Source organism: Pectinophora gossypiella, chromosome 10 (assembly GCF_024362695.1).
Source record: "Pectinophora gossypiella chromosome 10, ilPecGoss1.1, whole genome shotgun sequence".
Classification (NCBI taxonomy): Eukaryota; Metazoa; Arthropoda; class Insecta; order Lepidoptera; family Gelechiidae; genus Pectinophora; species Pectinophora gossypiella.
The window spans coordinates 3,400,676-3,422,063 of NC_065413.1; the positions used below are offsets into that span (position 1 = coordinate 3,400,676).

Sequence of the window (21,388 nt, forward strand, 5' to 3'; positions counted from 1 at the left end):
GCAGGTCGCGTCGTTAAATTATTCAGCTTTAATTAGTGACGTCATAAAAACCTATTGTACGGTGATTGGGGCACATTGACATAGAGATGGGGGATAACGTTTTAATTCCGATACTTACTCGATCGAGTATTCAACGATTGAAACTTTTATTGCTTCCCACTTTATGACTGCGGTGTCTACATCCCAAGGATGTAATACACGATCCCGACGACCCGATTACTCTAGCCATAGAGGCGACCAATCAGCTCGCGACACCAAACACTTCAGGACCCCGATACCGACCCCGCCGGCGAGCTCGACGATTTCCCCCAATCAGCGCTTATCGCTATCGACCCATTAGGGTCGATCAATTCTTTCAAATTTTTCCTCCTAGTCTACGCCCTGAGCTGAGCTGACCAACTGGGCACCCTCAGGCCTGTTGTCTTAAACGTTGTACCGGGTGAGAGCCTTCAGCGCTCCCCATTTGTCCGGCCAAGTAGTTAATGCCATCTGCGGCAAATCTACAATAAGTCACGTCAAAAAATATGGTGTCTACATCTGCGACCTCATCTGTGGGAATGGTTATGCGATATTGAAAGTAGTCAGGTGTAATCCTTGTCGTATAAAAATGTGCCTTTTTATTTATGGTATGAATTTTTGATAGTATTTAAGTTTTTTGTTATAAACAATCAGAAATCGCATCGATAGAAATGCGCGTCTTTATTTTCCGAGTTTTAAACGAACAAACGTTAAGCCGTTCGTCCCGGTTACTACTTTCTGATGTAAGTATGTTGTAGTCGTTACATGAGCCATGTCAGGGGCCATTGGCGGCTCAATAGTAACCCTGACACCAGGGTTGATGAGGTTGGTAATCCACTTCACAACCCACACGATAGAAGAAGAACGAACAACAAAATATGTACGAGTATAATTCGTCACCCTATTTTTTTTATTGCATTCTGATGTGATTTACCAACAAAACGTCGGAGCGTACACGTTACTTTTATTCCAGGTAAAAACTCTGGATTGAAACTAGCGACTCTGTTGCGAGAATTTGTTAACGAAAAAGGTGCTACGAGAGTTTCACTCATCACCAATTTAAGAGCCATGCTCTTGTCGGTGTAGCATTCTCAATTCTTGTCTATCAAAAACCAATTCCTTCACTTCCTTATAAGACACGACGTTCGCCTTCTCTTTAATCTGTTCCATGTAAGCTCTAAGCTTCTTGGTCTTCCCCTTCCTCTCTTTCCCTGTATGATGTTTTTAATAAATTCGTCGTGTCTTATTAAGTGTCCAATCATCTTGCCTCTTCTGTCCTCAATAACTCTCAATATTTGCCTCTTTTCCCTTACTCTTACTAGAACTTCCTCATTAGTAACTCTTTTTGTCCAACTTATTCTTTCCTTCCTCCTCCAACACCACATTTCAAAGGCCTCGAGTCCCTCTCTGTCAGATTTTCACTATAACGCGACAATTTAATACACTCCTAGATCGAATATTCGCGTCGTCCTTATACTTTAGTCCTTACAAGTTACAGTTTCCAACAAAGACGTTTACATAACCTAGTTTTATTGAAGACCTTCAAACAGCAAGTGAACATAATAGGCAAAATCACTTTTACCTTGCCGTTGTCTTGGACGCAATATCGTTACAAATCAATTAATTGTATAGTAGACTTAAAAAACAGACCACCACTGCATTCAATGGACTATTTCTCGGAATTCGCCGATCGATTCTTTTAAGCGACTAAGCGTTCTATCGGCCAAAGCGTTTATCTACGATAGAACTTAAAAGGACTTAAAAATAAATTAATGTATTAGTATTTGCGCTTCAAAAAACAAGTTATAGCTATATGAACGCTTGTTGTGGTTCAAACCGGTTTGTAAAGAAAACGAGACAGTTTTTTTATAAGTCTTTTGTGTTTTCATTCATAGCAAGGGGAAGGTGTTTCCTTTGACCGCTACTCGTATGATGTACGAGATATAGCATTCTAATAAAAGTGTAAAGCAACGGCAGTAAAATAGAAAGGATAAAACGTAGACTTAAATCTCATAAAGGCGGTTGGCACAAAGAGGTAGGGTTATACCCAGTGGGCGGGTGGTACGGCCGAGTTACGGATTTCTGTGACGTACAAACCATTTGTAACGTGTAAACGCTGACCAAACGGATCGAACCATTAATGTGCATGATAGTACTTCTGTGAATGGAACTCTCCAGGATGTGCGCTTTGTGCGCGTTCTGGGGTAAAAAGGAAAAACCTATCTAATAAAGTACCAAACCTACTAGTGCTATATGTATATTCTATTTTTAAATTCGACGCGACGCAAAGAGCGGTGTTATAATTTTCACCCCTTTGTTGAACAAGACAACTATAAAGCCATCATCTCCCACGCATTATCCCGATATTCACAGGGTCCGCTTACCTAACCCTAGGTTTTTTACAGAAGCGACTGACTGTCTGCCACCTCCGAAAATGCATTTCTCGGGAATCGAATTTTCCTTCACCGCTCACCAGTGACACAATTCGAAAATAAATTCGACTGTGCTGTGCTGGATTCGAACCTGCGACCTCAAAGTGAGAGGCAAGCGTTCTAGCAACTGAGCTACCACGGCTCAAAAACAACAACAGAGAACTATAAAGTGCTTGGTTCTAAATTAAAATTGTGATACATAATAAATCGAATAGTTGATGAACATGGTTGATAATTGCTGAGGGACATTAAGAAAATAGATGCACCTATATTGACCGTACTTAAGGCTCTGTTTACCCCAGCGGGGACTTGTACGGATCATAATGATTCCACAACATTGTGTATGAACTGGGAGGTGAATCTAGAATGTAAAATATAACAAAAGAAAGAGTGCGATCTCCAATACGCCCAGATATTGGACCAGCAAAGTTTCAACAAACGTTACTCCGCGGGGTCTCGAATGAAGGACCTTTTACACTGCAAACCGGATCCCTACTTGACCTAATCCATCTTCAGTACATCGCTCTGTCTGGATCAACTCGAAAGCATTCAAATGACAATCGCTGAAACTTTCAGTTAGCATAACGAATGGTGTTTTCGTTAATTAAAACTAGTTTAAAATGTTTCTCGTTTCGCATACAAAAGTCAATGGAGTGATTCAACACAACACCTAATTGATTAGCTTAACCGACTTTGAATGTTCGCACGATTCTAAAGTTCGCGGCAATATTTGAATGTTACTGCTGTATGCTTTGCTTTGTTATTTATACGAGGAGCGATATGCATTGACATCGTTACTTATAATTAAAACACATAATAACGGGTTTTTACCGCGTTTAAATCAAGGATATGAGACTCCCAATATTAAACGCGGTAAGAACCCGTTATTATGTGTTTTAATTATGATAATAATAGCGTAAACTTAAAAGAAATGTATCGTTACTTACGATATAAATAAGCTTTACATAAAGAAAAAAGCTATGATAGCTTACAGTCACAGATCATAGAAACAAGGGAGATATGCCCTCAGCACTAAATTACTTTGTGATTTGCGGTCGATGAATCGCGTAATAGGGGCTGAAGACTCTCATAACGGCCTCCGTGGTCCAGTGGTTGAGCGTTGGGCTCATGATCCGGAGGCTCCGGGTTCGAATCCCGGTAGGGGCATGTCACAAAAATCACTTTGTGATCCCTAGTTTGATTAGGACATTACAGGCTGATCACCTGATTGTCCGAAAGTAAGATAAGATCCGTGCTTCGGAAGGGTCGTTAAGCCGTTGGTCCCGGTTGGTTTGGTAATTCACCTCACAATTCACACGAGAGAAGAAGCACTAAATTTTACGAGTCCGCGTGTCGCCTGTTCACGTCAGCGTGTGAAGCGGCCGTATCTAGACATTTCAGGCTGGACCGCTACATCGATTTAGCCGACGTTCATTAACAACACAAGCCCTAGTTGTGGTTGCTATACCAAAGGAGTAGATGTGGAAAGTTTAATAATACTATCGTTGCCTCATATACAACATAAGAATAACAAAAACACAAAATATCGTTAAGATATGATCATTTTGTGCATATTTCGGTCCCACGGATTATGCTCTAGCGGTTGCAGTGCAGTTAACTATGTATTTTCTGTACGAGCGAACATTAGTATTTATTTTATTGAAATCTGTTCTCATGTAAGACTTATTTTATGTCTTAATAAGAATAAACAATCTTTGAACCTAATTAAAACTCTGTGCTCACAGTATATTCACGTATTCCACCATCGCATCTTTTCTTGTCGAGTATGCGGTAGGCCTTTACTGCTCCCGTATTGGACTGTAGAGTCAAGGACGAAAATGCTTCGCAAATACTACGGATGAGGCCTATAATAATTGGGGTAATACTAAGCAATAGTTAAGTGAAGAAAGGTCACGCATTTATACGTATCTGATTTGTACATTTGTCTCGGATTTGGCCCGACAAAAATAACTAAAGAAACCTAGAACGCTTTACAAATAATAATATATTTATTTACATTACTTTAACAAACGCGGATATAAAGAAACCGCGGGAAACCGATAAGTACACGTTGCGAAAGGAAGACAGTAATTCAGCTAATAATATAAAATGTAACGGATGGAGTGGCATTAGACCATGTTTTTAATTTCTCTTGAGAAGTTGTATATCTCACACACATTCTTAAATTATGTTTTCCAATTTCAAATTCAAAAAGCATTGTATAAAAACTATTCAATTAATTTTGTGACATAAAATGAACGTTCCATTTATGCATTATAAAGATAAAAAGAAAAAAATATCATTCACGTCATAGAACTTAATTGAGGAGTATCGAACACAAATCCGTAGAGAGGCATATTTTGATCAGTAATATTTTATTGTCAGTAAATATAGACAGTCTCTTTTCTCGTGTGGGTGAGATCAATGACCAACATTACTATTTAGCCGTCATAGGTAATTAGAAACCAGGACCGACTGCTCAACGTGCCTTCCGAAGCGGGGAACATCGTATTTTCGGACAATTCAGTGCAATGTCTTAAGCAAACTAGGCATCAAAGTGTTTTTGTGATTATGTCCCCACCAGGATTCGACTCCAACGCTCAACCAATGGACCACGGAGGCCGCTAATATAGATGTATCCGGCAGCCGCCTTGCATCGTGTAATAGGAGGCGAAAGCATCAAAGTAGCAACTGAACTCAGTGGCAATCTGATGCCGCGAAGTCACACAGTCACAGTGCGGCTTTGGAACAAGCGGGCAAGAGGACCTACTAGCGGAAGCGGGCGCGATGGCGATAAATATGTCAGGAAACATAACGAGTCTCCTTGTTCCAAAATCGGTTTGCTTTCTCCCAATAAACCGTAGATAAAACACACAAAGTACCCTATAATGCATGTTTGTAGTTACTAGAAATGAATACGCATTTATAATAGAAGCCACCTTGTTCTAACAGAAAACTGGATGGATGTACCTGACTACCCCAATTGGGATATAGTCGCGAGGTTACGTTGTGTGTATAATAGAAGACTTATAGAAGTATAGAAGTACTTATAGAAGTAATAGAAGACTAATGAAATTATTTTTAATCATATTCACATTTACTCACATTATTTTAATATCTAATTGAAATTGTAATTTAAATATATTAAAATTAAAATTGTACACCTAGACTGGTATGCTGCAGTGGATGTATGTAATATTGTTTAAGACCTTCTTGACCTGTAGCAATGCAATAAATACATTTGAATTTGAATTTTATAAATATTGACACAGAGTAATTTTACTGGCAAATAAAAAACTCTAATGGAAATAGATGTTGAAAAAACCTAGTTCTTGTTGTAATGAGGGAGTTTCCATGCTACATTCACCAAAAATAATATAGATGGCGTTATACAGCTTCAACGTGATAATTACCTATTTTCTCATTACTTGGGTACGTAATGGCAGAAGCATAATATAAAAATAATTGTTGCTTGACATTTACATCACATTATGTATAGAATTATGTTGCTAACTATATTGCTTCTCTTTATTTTGATCAGAATAATCATGGGTGGAAGATGTACTTGTGCCTGGGTGTAATTAAAAGGGTCATCACTTATACCCAAAAACAACCGTAAAAACTGCATGTCTTTTATCCATGATATTAGGTTAAAAAAAATCTGTACAGCGCCATCTATATTGTTTTTGAGGAACGTAGCCTAGAAAGTTTCTCATTAAACTGTTATATTTCTTTGCCAAGCCGTAAGTGCTTTAGGTTGGCAACATTATCGATCTAATGCAGTCTTATGGTATGAAACCTTTTACTAGTAACGTATTGGCGATTTATTGTACTCACTTCCAAAGCTTTTACAAATTAAATCAAAATCTGATTCAATACATTAAAACTTGAGGAGCTCGGTGGCGCAGCGGTAAACGCGCTCGGTCTGCGATTGTTGAAGTTAAGCAACTTTCGCAATGGCGGGTCATAGGATGGGTGACCACAAAAAAGTTTTCATCTCGACCTCCTCCGTGCTTCGGAAGGCACGTTAAGCCGTTGGTCCCGGCTGCATTAGCAGTCATTAATGGCCCGATCTCCCTGTCCATCCATGGGGAAGGCCCGTGCCCCAGCAGTGGGGACGTTAATAGGCTGATGATGATGATGATGACATTAAAACGAATTCAGTTATTATAAAGAACTTCGTTACGTACATTTTTATGTAGTCGTTTATTTGATCAGTCGATTGATGTAGGTAAATACGCAGTCTTAGGTATACTCAGAAGCAAATTAAATAAGATTTGCCAAAATATATTTTTGAGAGTACGAAAATAATAATAAGCTGGTGCTCTAGACAAATAGTTTCTGATTTAGACAACATCTGGGAGTCAGATTTGACCCACTTATTTAATAATTTATTGACCGACAGATCGCTTCACTAGACTTCGATATATCTTAGCTAAAAATACTTTTTGCTAAACAGCGATTAGAACCCTTAATTTATAGATAATTAAGATGAGTAGACTAGGGAGTTGGGATAAATAAAAGTTGAGTAAAACGCTTATTTCCAAGCCCCAAGTCTCGGTTTCAACTGTCAAAATAAGCTTATTTCTAGCTGACTAGACGAACTTATTAGGGACAGCCCTAAACGTCATCAATAATAAAACAGACTACGATTTTACAGTATCAAATACATAATTGTTTTTAAACTAGCCAAGTACTAAAGGACATGACTGTAATGTTCTATTTTTAAATATACTTTTTTTATATATACTTATAGTCATGCCCGTATCCCTGTAGGGGCAGGCAGAGCCAGTACAGTCGCCACACTTTTTTATACAACTTAGGACTAAGTAGTCCTAAGTAGGATATCATGTCAACAATTATTGCAAGATGTCTTTGATCACTTGTGACTCTGCCCACCCCATTAAGGATAACAGCATAAATGTGTTCATGTATGTGTGTAGAAAAGATAAGAAGAAGCCTGTAATGTCCTAACCAAACTAGGGATCACAAACTACTACTACATACATACTTTTTTATATATCTGGACTTATCAGTTCAAATATTGTCAAAGATAACGGTTGTGATTTCACGTATTGTTGTAGGCTGAATGTATCTAATTTTAGGATTAGATTAAAAATAAAAATGTTATGAGATCTAGATTATAAATAAATATTTTTCAATCCCGAGATTAAAATAATAATTTATATTTTATAGGTAATTTTACTTGTAACTTAACGGCCATTTTCAATAATCTAATTTATATTTATCCATGATTTTCGATCACCAACTATTAAAAAGTTACTTTAGAAAACGAAAACTATGGATAGATAGATAAAATTGAAAACGGCCGTAAATATAATATTCTGCCAAATTGTTGCTGCATTTCGTAGGTAAAGTAAGTCGAACTCGACGGTGTCGACGTTCGTTCCTCACCCAGCAGGGTCCACATAACACCAGCGTCGTGGTTCACGCCGCGACTTGTGCTGAGTGAGGCTCTTTTATCTCGGGACATTCACCACCACCTTACGATCATTCTAATGAACATCCTCTATGTTTTTTGTAATTGTTTTGTGAACATTTTTAAGTGATGTTATTGTCTTTGTGTATGGCGTCATTTTATAATAAACAATTTCTATTCTATTCTAAGCTGAGCGATGTAAGGGCGGGCCACTAGTCACTGAGACTAACCGCCTGGGAACCAATATAAAAAAATGATGATTGAAAGTAATTATTTTACTAACTGAATATATACATTTGACTTAAGATGACAGCACTCTCGCTACACTAAGTGCCGTGTCTAATATAACAGTTATTACATTGTTGATAAGTGCAGATATCGATTTGTTTATTACATAAACGGAAGTGAATGCAGTCAAAGGTCAAGGTCTGCGGTTGTTTGGACCTGGTTTTGAATCACCAGTGAACGTGAATCATTGGGTGACAATGAAAGCTTGCCAGCTAACGCACTTGGCCACACTTTTCATCATTAACATAATAGACACCGCAATAGACTTGATGGAAACTTATAAGAAAAACATGCCTAGAAAATGGTTCATCATTCGGTAGATGTATTGCTATTTGTGGATCGGCTGGTAGATGTGGCTACCAATTAAATCGATTTTGAGATGTAAAAGTTAGATTACCGACAATTGCATAGCATTACCAGACTGTGCGAACTTTAGCTTCGAATAAAGGTTGTACATAACTTGCGGCATATGCTAATAACAAGCATGCTAACAGACTAAACAGCAGTTTATACTATTATATGGGAACCGTCTCATAGTTGAGACGCAAGCATAGACCAAGGAATAAAACTGCGTATAGAACGGACACTTTTCGGATAAGTATTTTAAAAATTACAAACGACTAAAATATTTTAAGAGGAAATATTTTATTTTGTTGAAGAAGTCACGTGACGTCACATTTCAATAAACAAAGAAACTGTCAAACAGCGTAACTAGAAACCTGACAGACAGTTTCTGCTTATTTTGTGAAATGTGACGTCACACGAAGCATAAGCATGGCCGCCAGTGTTTCGAGTCTTGTAATACACAGATAAAAATCGCATTCTTATTTTGTAAAAATAAAATATTTAAAAATTTTCTTAATAAAAATACCAAATGATAAACTACCATATCCGATATATTTCATATTGGTTCTATTGTTACAACTGTCAAGTAGCCAATTCGCATCGGTGTCGACTTAGATTTACCTCACTTACACGTTTGGATCTCACTTTAATCTAAATAGCTGTAAGCTTGTAAGGAGTAACAAAGCGCGCGCGAACTGTCTCGCTCGCTCGAACAGGCTATAGCGGTACACGGTAAGATTTTTGTATGAACTGTCCGGACTGTGACGCAAGTGAAACTATTAAAAGTGAAAGAAAAGAAACAATACATCAATTACAACACATCAATCAAGCATTCGAGTATCACTTTCGCATGCGTAGACACAGGTAGTAAAATTACCAGGGGGCCATAAAATGGACGGTCATTTTGCTTTGTTTACCGTGCGACCGGGACGCACTCGCGGGCCGGAACATCTGGCCAGTGTTGCCATCTTAAACTACAATTTAGGACCTAATTAACTATACTACCGTTTTAACAGCCCGCTTGAAACGACTGTTTAATAACGTTGCAAAAGCTGTAAAGTACAATTGTTATGCATTGCAATATAATGGCCTGATTTTAAAACGATAACTTATGGAAATTAACATTAAAACGTGAGTGCTTTGACGTTTCATTTTACTCATTTGGTAAAGAAGTGTCTGTCGGATCGGAAGATAGTGAGGAAAAAATGGTGTAAGTTGGCAGCACTGGAGCCGAGCTGAGACGCGGCAGTCGCGAGTTAGAGGTGCCCGGCGCTTATCAAGTATCAAGCGCTGTGGGCCACGCCACTGGTATAATAACTAAGCGTTAGCGAGTTAGATTGCTTACGTAACAACCCTAAACTGAATATGGAACTTTTTGTTTTGTCGCTTATTATAGCTTTTTCAATCGAAATTAAACGACCTCTGTGGTCCAGTAGTTGCGAATTCGAATCCCGGTGGGGACATATCACAAAAATTACTTTCTTATCCCTAGTTTGGTTGGGACATTACAGGCTCATCACCTGATTGTCTGAAAGTAAGATGATCCGTGCTTCGGAAGGCACGTTAAGCCGTTGTCCCGGTTACTATTTACTGATGTAAGTTAGTAATAGTTACATGAGCCATGTAAGGTAGGCCTTTGGCGGCTCGTGGCCAAGGGACGGGTAATCGACCGGTAGGCAGGCAGGGCATAAAATTTATGGAACATACGTCAATTTTAGGCAGAAATTTTAAAAAACCTTTCCAAAATTTTATATTGGCCAATAACCCGTCAGAATTAAGTTGATAGCACACGTCAAACGGGTTGTATATGAGCGAGATGCCTACTTTATTCGCCCGGGTTATTAATAGCTTTTAAAATTAACAGTTGTCAATAATCACAGGTATAACTTAAAATAAAAATAGGATATGTCTGCAGGAATCAGGGCCAGTGACTGAATTGTAATATACTACATACATTGGCACTTTTAAGGTAAATATGTCATATCCATGGTCACTTTATCATCAGGTGACATAACGGTCAAATGCTTGCATATTAAAAAAAAAACTTAAGAAAACGAAAGTAAAAAAGAACCTTATTACGTACCCCGTAACACCCAAGATCTAACGGTAATTCTATAGATTCGCACGCTACCAATCTAAGTGTAACTCTGTCTAACAGAGGATTATGATTATGCCATGTTGAAAATATATAATTTAAGTATTAGTTGCTCCTTGAAGTGTGAGTACTGAGTTCATTTTACGATGGACGTACGTTGTGTTACGTGTAGTTGCCACAGTACCAACACAATGAATCAGTGCCGCTACAACGCTGTACGCTTGTCGCGTGCGCCTGCGCCGTCTGCTTAGAAATGACGTCGCACGCTCCGACGCCACCCAACCTCACCCGACTGCGCACCGCATAGAGTCCACTTTCCCGTGCACTACAATGGTATGCGAGCCGTGAGAGTGTGTATTTATGCAATATGCGGAGGGTTTTTAAAGTTTCCATCGATTGTAAATCATACTCGCGGTATTATGATGGATAGGCAGCTGTGGTGTGCTGTATGCTGGTGTACTAATACTCAAGTGTGCTTCCTACCCTCTCTTGTTGAATGCACTGGGGGGTTGGGGTTTAAATTCATCAAAAAACAATTAATTGCTTCAATGTGGCCTTTTTAGACCCCCGGTTCCTAGTTCCAGTATTCTAGTTTACAGTGGAGCAGCATGCAAAAAAAAGCAAATCAGAAAAAGGCTTTCACCGGAAAACTTAGAAAAACTTATTTCCAATCAAAACTGCCTTTTTCAACTGATGGCTTTTCGTTTTTGTAACTCATCCTTCAGACGGGAGACCACGTTGCTCCACATTTTATAGCAATTTATCACGAATTTTAGCTGGACAGTATGGAGAACTGTCAAAGTTTAGAAACACACAACAGTGCTGCCGCCTACATTTGAGCTTCTAGTTTTTGCCCTCGTTGTTTGTGTATAATATGATAAGGAATATGCATAGTTTTTAATCAATAATGTGAATAATTTCGATTAAAGCAACATTTTTAATGAAAATTTTTCGAGTTGCTAACCGTTTTATGGGTTAAATAGTGGACTAATCAATATAAACACAGCTTGTACAGCCTGTGTACGTTCCACTGCTGGGCACAGACCTGGTCAATCGGAGTGGGAATAGCCACTCCACCGCGCTACTCCACTGAGGATTGATGGAAGAAAAAGCATACTTCACAATCAAAAGTATATCAATTCGCAACAAAACGAAGTTCCGAACTCCTTACATACATACCTATGTATTCATGGTATAAGAAAACCAGGTATGCTCAAAACTGACAGCTAGCATTTCAAGGTTAGCCCAGCTGATGTCATCCCACCCTGCGTTGCCATTTGGTAAAAATAAATTACCCACGACCAATGTTTTTATATTTACTTTGCAAGGAAATTATGAACTTTTAGTAAAAAAAATACTCACAGTATTAATGATTTTCATTTATGTGACAAATATTAGTAATTAAGTACATTACTCTGTAATTCATTTTCAATAATAAAATTTACGTCCTTGGAATGTTGGAGATACCAATTTAATGGTAACACAGTAGCAACACTTACGTCATCTTGTTATAGGATTGAGTATACCTGGTCTTCTTATACCATGTATGGATGTATGTATGGAGTTAGGAACTTGAATTGAGTTCACGACTATCCCAATTGCGGTAGTCAGATGTACATCCATCATAAGATGAACTGATTACCCACACCTCACCGATCTTTCTGTTAGACCAACTCCATATAGGGCGGATAGAAATAGTATAACAGTACATAGTATGATTGTCGAGCATGTCGTAAAATCCGACCTGACATGATGGACAATTGTTATGGGCGATAGGCTGATCCTTTTGCACCATAGGTTCATCATATCCATCATAGGACTTCGTATCAAGTGGTTGAAAGTTGTCTTCCGATTATTTCTGGCTCTGCCTGCACCATTAGGGATAACGGGCGTGAGTTTGTGTATGTATGTTTGTATAAATAGGTAATGCCTTTGTTTATATTCTCTAAATGCCTGAGCTCAGTACAAAAGCAGGCTACTTTCTCTAACAAAGCAAAGTCAAAGGTTGCATAGACGGACGCATATACGGTCACGAGCATTAATTTGTATACACTTTGGTACCATGTCACATTAACTTTTTTGACAAATTGAACTGTAAGTCTCATTAAATGTCAAATATGTTAGTGCGACAGAGTCCTAAAGTGGGTACATTATATTGCTCATGACTGTACACAAAATGTACGTGCTAAAATACACACCCACAAAAACGCCATATAACAAATTAAACGACCGAAGTTGCTACGTTATTTGTTTTGACGGATTTAGGTCATAGATTATAAAAGCTTTAAATGACAGTACTAAACGGTGTACAGTTGTAGACGAGGCTTAAGTTTCCCTCATCGAACATACTATGCAACTGAGCTACTAAACTTAAAATTTCTTCTAAGTTTTTAAGGCGATAGGATTGGCAGAGGAAAACCTACGTACGCTTACGAGTACTAATATGTTTGTATACACTTTGAAACCATGTCACATTCACTTTTTGACAAATTAAACCGTAAGTCTCATTAGATGTCAAATATGATAGTGCGACAGGGTTCGAAAGTAGGTACATGATATTGCTCATGACTGTACGTCACTGACCAAATTGGGGATGTCCTTACAAAAGGTTTAGTACGATCTACTGTGAACCGGCGCGTATGAAACAATGTTACACCCCGGACACTTCATACAAACAACCTCGTTTTACACAGACACTATATATTGACATAATCGTACACGCGCATCTGTGTGTGTGTGATGTCTGACACCATACGATTCAAGTCTAAACTATTTTAGAGGGGGAGTGAGGTAAACCTAGCCCAGACGCTGGTGGGGAGCGGACAGTTGCCGTTCTATACTTAGTATTATTCCTTATTCTATGACAAAGTATAAAATGTGAAGGAAGCAAGGAAGGTATGTTAGGATCGAAGCAAATGGAATTCCATAGTATCTGCTCACCCCGGTGGGAAATAGGCGTGAGTTTATGTATGGTTTAAGGTGGAAGGAAAAGCGCAATGTCAGTTATGAGTTTGAGTTTCAAAATAAAAACTAGGACAATAGATTATTCGCTATGTCAGGGGCATTCGGCGAATCAATAATGACCCTGACACCGCGGTTGGTGAGGTAGGTCGACGACCTCAATCAAAAATCCAATAAAAAGCAACAAAATTATAGGTTTCATATTTGTTGTCGTATTAAAGGACTTTCCAGACTTTCCCAAAAACATTATAGATGGCGCTGTATTTTTTTTAACGTGAAAATTACACATTTACTCATTGTTGGGGGTACATAATTAAATTATACAAAAATATATCAGAAATATACATATATTATAATGTAATAGCAGGCAGAGGTATATATACATAATTGTTGGTTGATATTTGGATCAGGGGGGTTAAAAGGGACACATTGGAGCAATTTCATCTAAGAAAGCAATATTGCAATTTGACATTTGCGCATATAAAACTAAGTGCGCAATGCAAACAAATGTCAAATAGCGATATTGCTTTCTTCTATTCTATTTTCTTTGTTAGATGAATTGTTTTTATGTGGCCACTTCCCCCAGATGCATATAGAATTATGTTGCTACCTACATAATATATTTCTTCTTATTTTGAACAGAATAATAATGTGTGGAAGATGTGTTGTGCCTGGGTACAATAACAAGGGTCATCATTTATACCCAAAAACAAAGATAAAATGCATGAGATGCATATGTGTGTTATTCATGAATATTAGTAGGTTAAACGAAGACAAATCTGTAGTTTTTAGGGAATATAACCCGGAAAGACCCTTAATGCATTAACGTTACTCTGTTTATGAAAACAAGTTTTATAATTAAAAAACCCCACTCATAAATGTATCGCCTTTGTAGGTAGGTAGTAAAATTATTTTTGTCGCATAAACAACCAACCGTTTTCTGGGAAAGGAAAGTGCTGTTTATTGATTACCTACAATCTAAACGAGCGTAAATACAAAGAGAAAAGAACTCCATTTAAATACCCGACACACTCATGTTACTCATGCCTGTACTTTTTTTTTAAATATTAAATACTTATTTTAAGCAGCTAGACTGGGATCGAATAACAGCTATCATTAATCTCCCGAATTGGGAAGTGTACTAGGTTTAAGATCAATTATGGAATTCTTATTACTACATAAAGACAGATCTAAAATTAACGAAAAACATTTTCTTTTTTTCTATTTAACTTATAAATCAAGAAAAACGTAATAATAAGTCCGACATTTTATCACGTTTTTCTACGACGTCACAGTGTGCTTTTTCATACAAATTCCATAGTAATTTCGTGTTTTGACGGTTAGTAAAAATTAACTTATTTGACTAGTTGAAAACTAGCCTATTGACCCACCCACAAATAGTACCTCTGGCTCTATAAATGGTGATATTCTAATTTTAAAATATCATCTATTTTGAAAGAGTTCAACACTTCTGGAAAACCCTAATTTCAACTTACTATTGTTTCTTTGTACATATGAATATGGACTTTATTGACGCGTATCAAATTGTATATTCAGTTGCGTGGATCGTGTTTGTGTTGTGACGCGAGTGTTGCAAGTTTTTATCTATTTATTTGAGCAAGCTACAATCTGCGTATATCCAAATACGCGTTCCTTATTGGTAATAAATAATGTGTTTATACATACTTATGCCACGTGTGGTTAGAATTAGGCCTTTCGTACCCAATCGATAATAATCGATGTAAACAGAACATAGGATCTCAATTTGGACGTGACTTATTGTGGATTTGGCGCATATGGCATTAACTACTTAGCCGGACAAATGGGGAGCGCTGAGGTAACCGATTCCCGCCATTCTGACAGACGAAAGTGAAGCGCGAACTTAGGTACAACCTATTTTACGGCGGGAAATAGCACACCGATCGTTAGTCGTCGGAAACAAATCGGTGACCAAAGAGGGTCTTTCCAGGTCACTTTCCCCAAAAAAAATATAGATGGCACTGTTTAGCTTTAACGTGATAATTACCTATTTTCTCATTGCTTGGGTACATACATAATTATTCAAAAATACATACTATAATGTAATGGCAGAGGCATTATAAAAATAATTGTCGCTTCCTATGTGGATCAGATATGTGGGTGAATATCAAAATGTGCCAAGTTTGGTGGCGAACTTTCATCTAATTTTTTCGTTTTTTTTTGTCGGAACCCAGGATCCTTTTGGATCTTTTTCATGTCAGAACCCAATTTTTCACGAAAAAATAATATGAAATTTCGCCACCAACCTTGAAATTGTGATATTCACCCATGTTGCTTCTCTTTAATTTGATCAGAACATTTAATGGGTGGAAGATGTAATGTGCTTGGGTGTAATAACAAAGGCCATCATTTATACCCAAAAACAAAGATAATATGCATATATCTGTTATCCATGAAATTAGAAGGTTAAACGATGGAAACGTTATACAACGCCATCTATTTTTGTTTTGCGCAACATGGCCTGAAATGTCAATCATTAAATCATTCGTTTGCATTAGCCCTTATAAGATGTTGAAAAGCAAACATGGTCGCCGCAGACAGAGCACTTAATTAAAGGCGAGTTATTGTCAATCTCGAGTCATGACCGATCCTTTGTAGGTAATAGCTTACATATGAAAGTTATGGAATACAGAAGTGCGTCGTGGTTCACGCCGCGACTTGTGCTATATGAGGCCCTTTTATCTCAGGACCTCCACCACCACCTTATGATCATTTCGACAAACATCTGTCTTGCTTTTTTGTAATTGTTTTAGTGGAACGATATGATGTTGTTGTCTTTTTTTTGTGTGTGGCGTCCTTTTTAATAAACTATTTCTATTCTATTCTTCTATTCTATTCTAAGTGCTTATGGCAAATTATTTTACAAACTTTAGTCCTAGAATTGCACATAAGCTATAAAAAAAATATGCCAGATTAAAGACCAGCACACACAGTACAGTCCAAACAATATTGCCCAATAAAATGAATCCAATGTCTCAGTGAATAAGAGACAGAAATGTTCATTTTATTAATTGCATGACAACATGACCATTGTAACAGATAATAGGCATGTAAAAGTAGTGATTTAAACACAAATTAAAATGGTAAAGAATATCGTGAATAGCTGCTTAAGGCGTCTATTAGAAATTCAAACATGATTCCACATTTCTCAGCCAATACTGGTTGTAGGTACAATTTCTCTGTCAAATATGGCTTGCAAATTTTCACTTCACAAGATTATGACAACATTTCCTATTTCCTTAGTCTGTATAGTGAATGAATAACGAACTAAGTTCGATCGAGCGAATGACTATGCTATTTCACCTTTCTTTAATACTGCGCCATGTCAATGACCTCTGTGCTTATAAGTGCAGATCAGATATCAGCTAACTTGGAACCTCTTGCCTGTATCCTGAATGTTTTTAGGAAATTAAAATCGTTATATTTAATGAGATCTAGCAATTTTCTTATAAGCTTAAAGTAATACTCTGCCTAGACTGTTCTATTTAATGTCCTGGAAGTTAATACAACTGACTATTATACTAGATGAAAAAATGATATTAATTTCACCCACTAACTCTCAGTGGAGCAGCGTGGTGGAGTATGCTCCATATCTCCTCCAGTTGTATGAGGGGAGGCCTGTACCCAGCAGTGGGACATATCTAGGCTGTTTATGTAAACATTATTTAGGCAATGGGCTATTTTAATTGTAATCTCCTTGCTAAATAACTCTATATGTGTGTGGAAGCTTATTATTATTGTAATTGTGTGTACTTATGAAGATTTTGTACCCATTGCTGTCAACTTTCCAAAGAAAACATTCAATATTATAATTGATTCCCAGAAATAAAGGTGGTACCACATACCCAATTTAGAGTACACCTTATTAAATATCCTCTTGCAGCCCAGGTTTCCAGACAAAATGGTTAAACAATGAAGTTTGGATTATATAAGGGCATTGTGCCTTAAAATCTTATAGCTTGATTTGAATCACAGCTGCCAGACCAGTATTTTTTTTCTAATGTCTCTTTTCCACTAGGTTGAATATTATAAATATCTCTGTCCTGCAGTCATTCTAATCAAACTATATTTAATAAGGTATGGAAGGTTGAATCATATGCACTAACCGGCTGCTTCGAGCAAGGCCTCAAGCCTGGCCTGCATCTCAGGATCGACGGCCCTCTCCGGGTCGTCGTGGGAAAGTAGGAACTTGGATGACTCCGCACCACCACCTTCCTCTTCCATCTCCGCCTGCCAACATACAACAAAAGTGTCAGTGTGCATTGTATTTATATTTAAAAAAATATTGTTCGTTTTTCAAAGTTCTAATTGCTGATGTAAAACTCAGTTTATCATGCTAAGTAGAATTCTATCCTGTGATTGGCTAAAATTTAAATAAATTGACAGCTGTTTCAATTCAACGTATCAAAATAAAACTAAAGTCACATAATGAAATTAGGGCATTGATAAAGTAGCAAAGGCTAAATGGGATAAACTAAATAACATAGTTTTGAGATCAGTATTTTCACAATAGTTGAGTAAAAGGTAGGTATACAATTTTTTAACACTTTTATGAATGTTCGGCTTTGTTTTCATTATCATTTAGATAATAAGTGTTGTTTATTAAAAATTTTGCAAAACAAACAATTATCATTTGATTTCCTTATTTACAGTTGTGCATTCAAAACGGTGTTACTTTGATACTGAATGGTATCAGTTGTGTTATGATGAGTAAGTATCTAAAAAGAAGAAAATCTTTGTTTTATGCAGGTATAAAGTTTTTGCTTCATAAGTCACAAAACCTTTGAAAAATCATCTTCTAAATATTTTGAGTATTTTTTTATTGCTTGTGACAGCTATGTCAATAGCACTGCTGTATACTATTCAACTTTGCATAGGCCAATGAACTACTTCAAACAAGTCTTCCAGTTATTATTATTTTCTTCATTTAACTTTCCCAAAATGATAAAAAAACATTAAATGTAGAATCATTTCCTTGCCCTTTTAATCAAATCATCCACACTGTTGAGGTTATAATTATAACACTTTTATACAGGTTCAATATCCTTGTCTGATATAGATGATTATTCCGTCATCAGTCGGTCAGTTCTGCCATATCCATTGATCAATCACCAAGACAACTACCTACTTAAATAATTAAGTTCATGGCTTTCAAAGGTAGCAATACATTTTCTAAACATTCAATATAATAAGCTTTGGAACCTCTAATTGCTATCACACTGTGATACAGAATATAAACAATATGCTACTAAATACAACTTGATAGTTACAATAATTGAACAATTTTATTGTAGGTAATTGACTTTCAATGTACACTCCAAGATGTTGTAGGTACTTCCTAATATATGTCAACAATACAGATTTGTATTGGTTTAGTTATTAAGTAAATAGGGGAAAATAATAGTTGAAAATTTTGTTTATAGCCAACCTTGAACAAACACAACAAGCCAACATAGAAGAAGTGAACACTGGTCTCATCATTTTGTTATTAAGAAATATGTTATCATACCATGTCTACTCAGTCAAGTTCTCTTGATAACTTTCATTGTACATGTTCAATTAAATCATACAAATATTATTGGTAGCCACCAAATGAGCTCATTATTTATGTTTTACAAGGCAAAATGCAAGCAGTCAACATACTAGGTTAGTGTCAAGTTTGGAACTTGAGTAGCATTAATAATGGACAGTTGACCTCACTAAATTTAGAGCAGTCAAGGGAGATGAGTCGAGTTGCAGGTTAGAATGTTAGCACGGACAACCTGAAGCACTGCCAGGGCAGTCTTGTTAGAATCACAAGGACCATTCAACATCAAGAAAACCAAAACATATGATATTTAACTGTCCATCGCACACACATTATGCAGGTTAACGGCAATCACTCAAACTGCAACAGCAATTGGTGTTGGGGAAGCCGACCGCAATCAAAGAGCTTGTCTTCCACTTACCAACAGGTCTGGCCTGCTAAGGCACAAACAAGCCAGCAAGATCTATAACACCAACGAGAACAATGTGAGAGAACTGACAATGTGGTGCTTGAGGACATGGTTACAGCTACCAGTTATTGTCAATGGTCCTTGCAATTCACCAATAACCATTATTTTTGCGCGAACATCAGTAGGCGTACCGCGCCAGTGGTACACGCGCGACGACACTACACACACCATGATGCCCTACTATTCCCACCAAATCACTCATAAATTACATAATTCGCATGTTCGTGTCGAAAGAACGTCTTATAAACACAGTCTTCAGGCTTTGCAGTGACTGAATGCATGTGATTTCAGAAACATGGCCACCATACTCCAAACCTTATCCAAAACACAAATAGACAATGAAATGAACCTTACGGCGGATTGACCCGTTTCTTTCGCGGAATTACAAAGAATCAATTGTATACTGTCTAGGGGTGGCTGGCATAAATAATTTCATGCATTACTCAGTAGTACGTACGTACTTAGGACTTTCTGACGTTTTACGGAATATTTGGCAAGCAACTTGCACTGTATCGAGAATGGAAAATAGATTGTCCCTTTGCAACGTGCTGCGCAAGATTCCGCCTAGGGTATCCTGGAGGATGTGATTATGGATAAAGAAGGAGCAGTATGATCAGACAAGATGTCCCTTGCAGTATTTGGAGCGGTACAGATAGCACATTCCCTCACTGCCACCGCCTCTGCCGAAAACAAAACACGTTTTACCTCGGATACAGAGTCATCCTCGCTTTCCGAAGAGTCCGTCATGTATTTGGCAGGTGCTCCTGAATACGTTTCGGTTTCAGATTTGGCCGGACTCGAAGCCGAACTCTGAGGAGTGGACGATTTTACCACATCAAGTTGCACATTCACCTTATCGATATTTCGGTTTTCAGACTGTCCAACATTCTGCATTTTTGTCCTAATCAAATACAACTTAAATAGTCTTTTAGTATCAACACTTTTTCTAGGTAATTAACACGTTCTTATATTAGCAAACAAAATTTATTTCGTCATTTAGCCAGGTTGATACCCGCCATGTCTACTACTATGGCGAGGTTCCCGGATGCTTCAAGTAGGCTAACCAATTATCTCCCTCTGCTGATGGAAATAGGAATTATTTTGTGGTGCTACCTGTCCCCAAAAATGTGAAGCTACGACTATAGACAACAATTTTACTTTGTTTTTCGTAATAGAACTAACAATATACTGCCTTAATTGTCAAATGTTTATTATTATTTTCATTAAATTATATATAATTCCAATAAATATAACGTAGTATTATACAAGAATTTAAATAAAAGTGCAAACATTATTTTTCTTTCACGGAATAACTCAATTTTATCATTTTCTGTCAAAAGATTATGCGTATAATGGAGTACATTCTGCGCCATTTTCATAGACATTTGTTTGGTTTTTTTTTTATGAAAGAAAACATTTTTTTTTAAATTAAATTAAATAAATCGTCTATAATTAATTTTTATATCTAGTTATTTATTTATTCTATATCAAAAATATTGTAAAATTATGATGAATAAATAAATTATTACCCGAAAAAAAATGTAATCGTTGCGTTGCCACATTGAAAAATTAAAAAAAAAACTAAATCCTTGAAAAATCTGAAAAATGGACGGGACTTATTTATATTCAAAATGTTTTTTATTTATGGGACTCAGAATAGAAAAATGAATAACGCTTATCTGTGACAATATTTTAATGTATTTGTATATTTTCTATATAAACAGTCGGAAATGTTTTCGATAAATAGAAATCAGCTGGCATTTTTAATGTCCAT

General features: G+C 37.0%; 1 protein-coding gene across 12 annotated transcripts in view; it reads right to left on the minus strand.

Annotated features, from left to right (window-relative positions):
• LOC126370189 (ankyrin repeat and KH domain-containing protein 1) overlaps positions 1-20,691 on the minus strand; it is a 70,472-nt gene extending 49,781 nt beyond the window's left edge. For 5 of the 12 annotated variants that reach the window (XM_050014939.1, XM_050014941.1, XM_050014940.1 and 2 more), the window contains exons 1-3: positions 20,320-20,690; positions 19,567-19,608; positions 17,725-17,848 (exon numbers count right to left, since the gene is read on the minus strand). In XM_050014939.1, the coding sequence (XP_049870896.1) occupies positions 17,725-17,848; positions 19,567-19,608; positions 20,320-20,508 (355 nt within the window). In that variant the 5' untranslated portion in view covers positions 20,509-20,690. Of the gene's footprint in view, positions 1-17,724; positions 17,849-19,566; positions 19,609-20,319 lie in introns of all 12 variants that reach the window. The other 7 variants (XM_050014935.1, XM_050014942.1, XM_050014938.1 and 4 more) reach the window with 4 other exon arrangements.
• Positions 20,692-21,388: the final 697 nt, after the last annotated feature.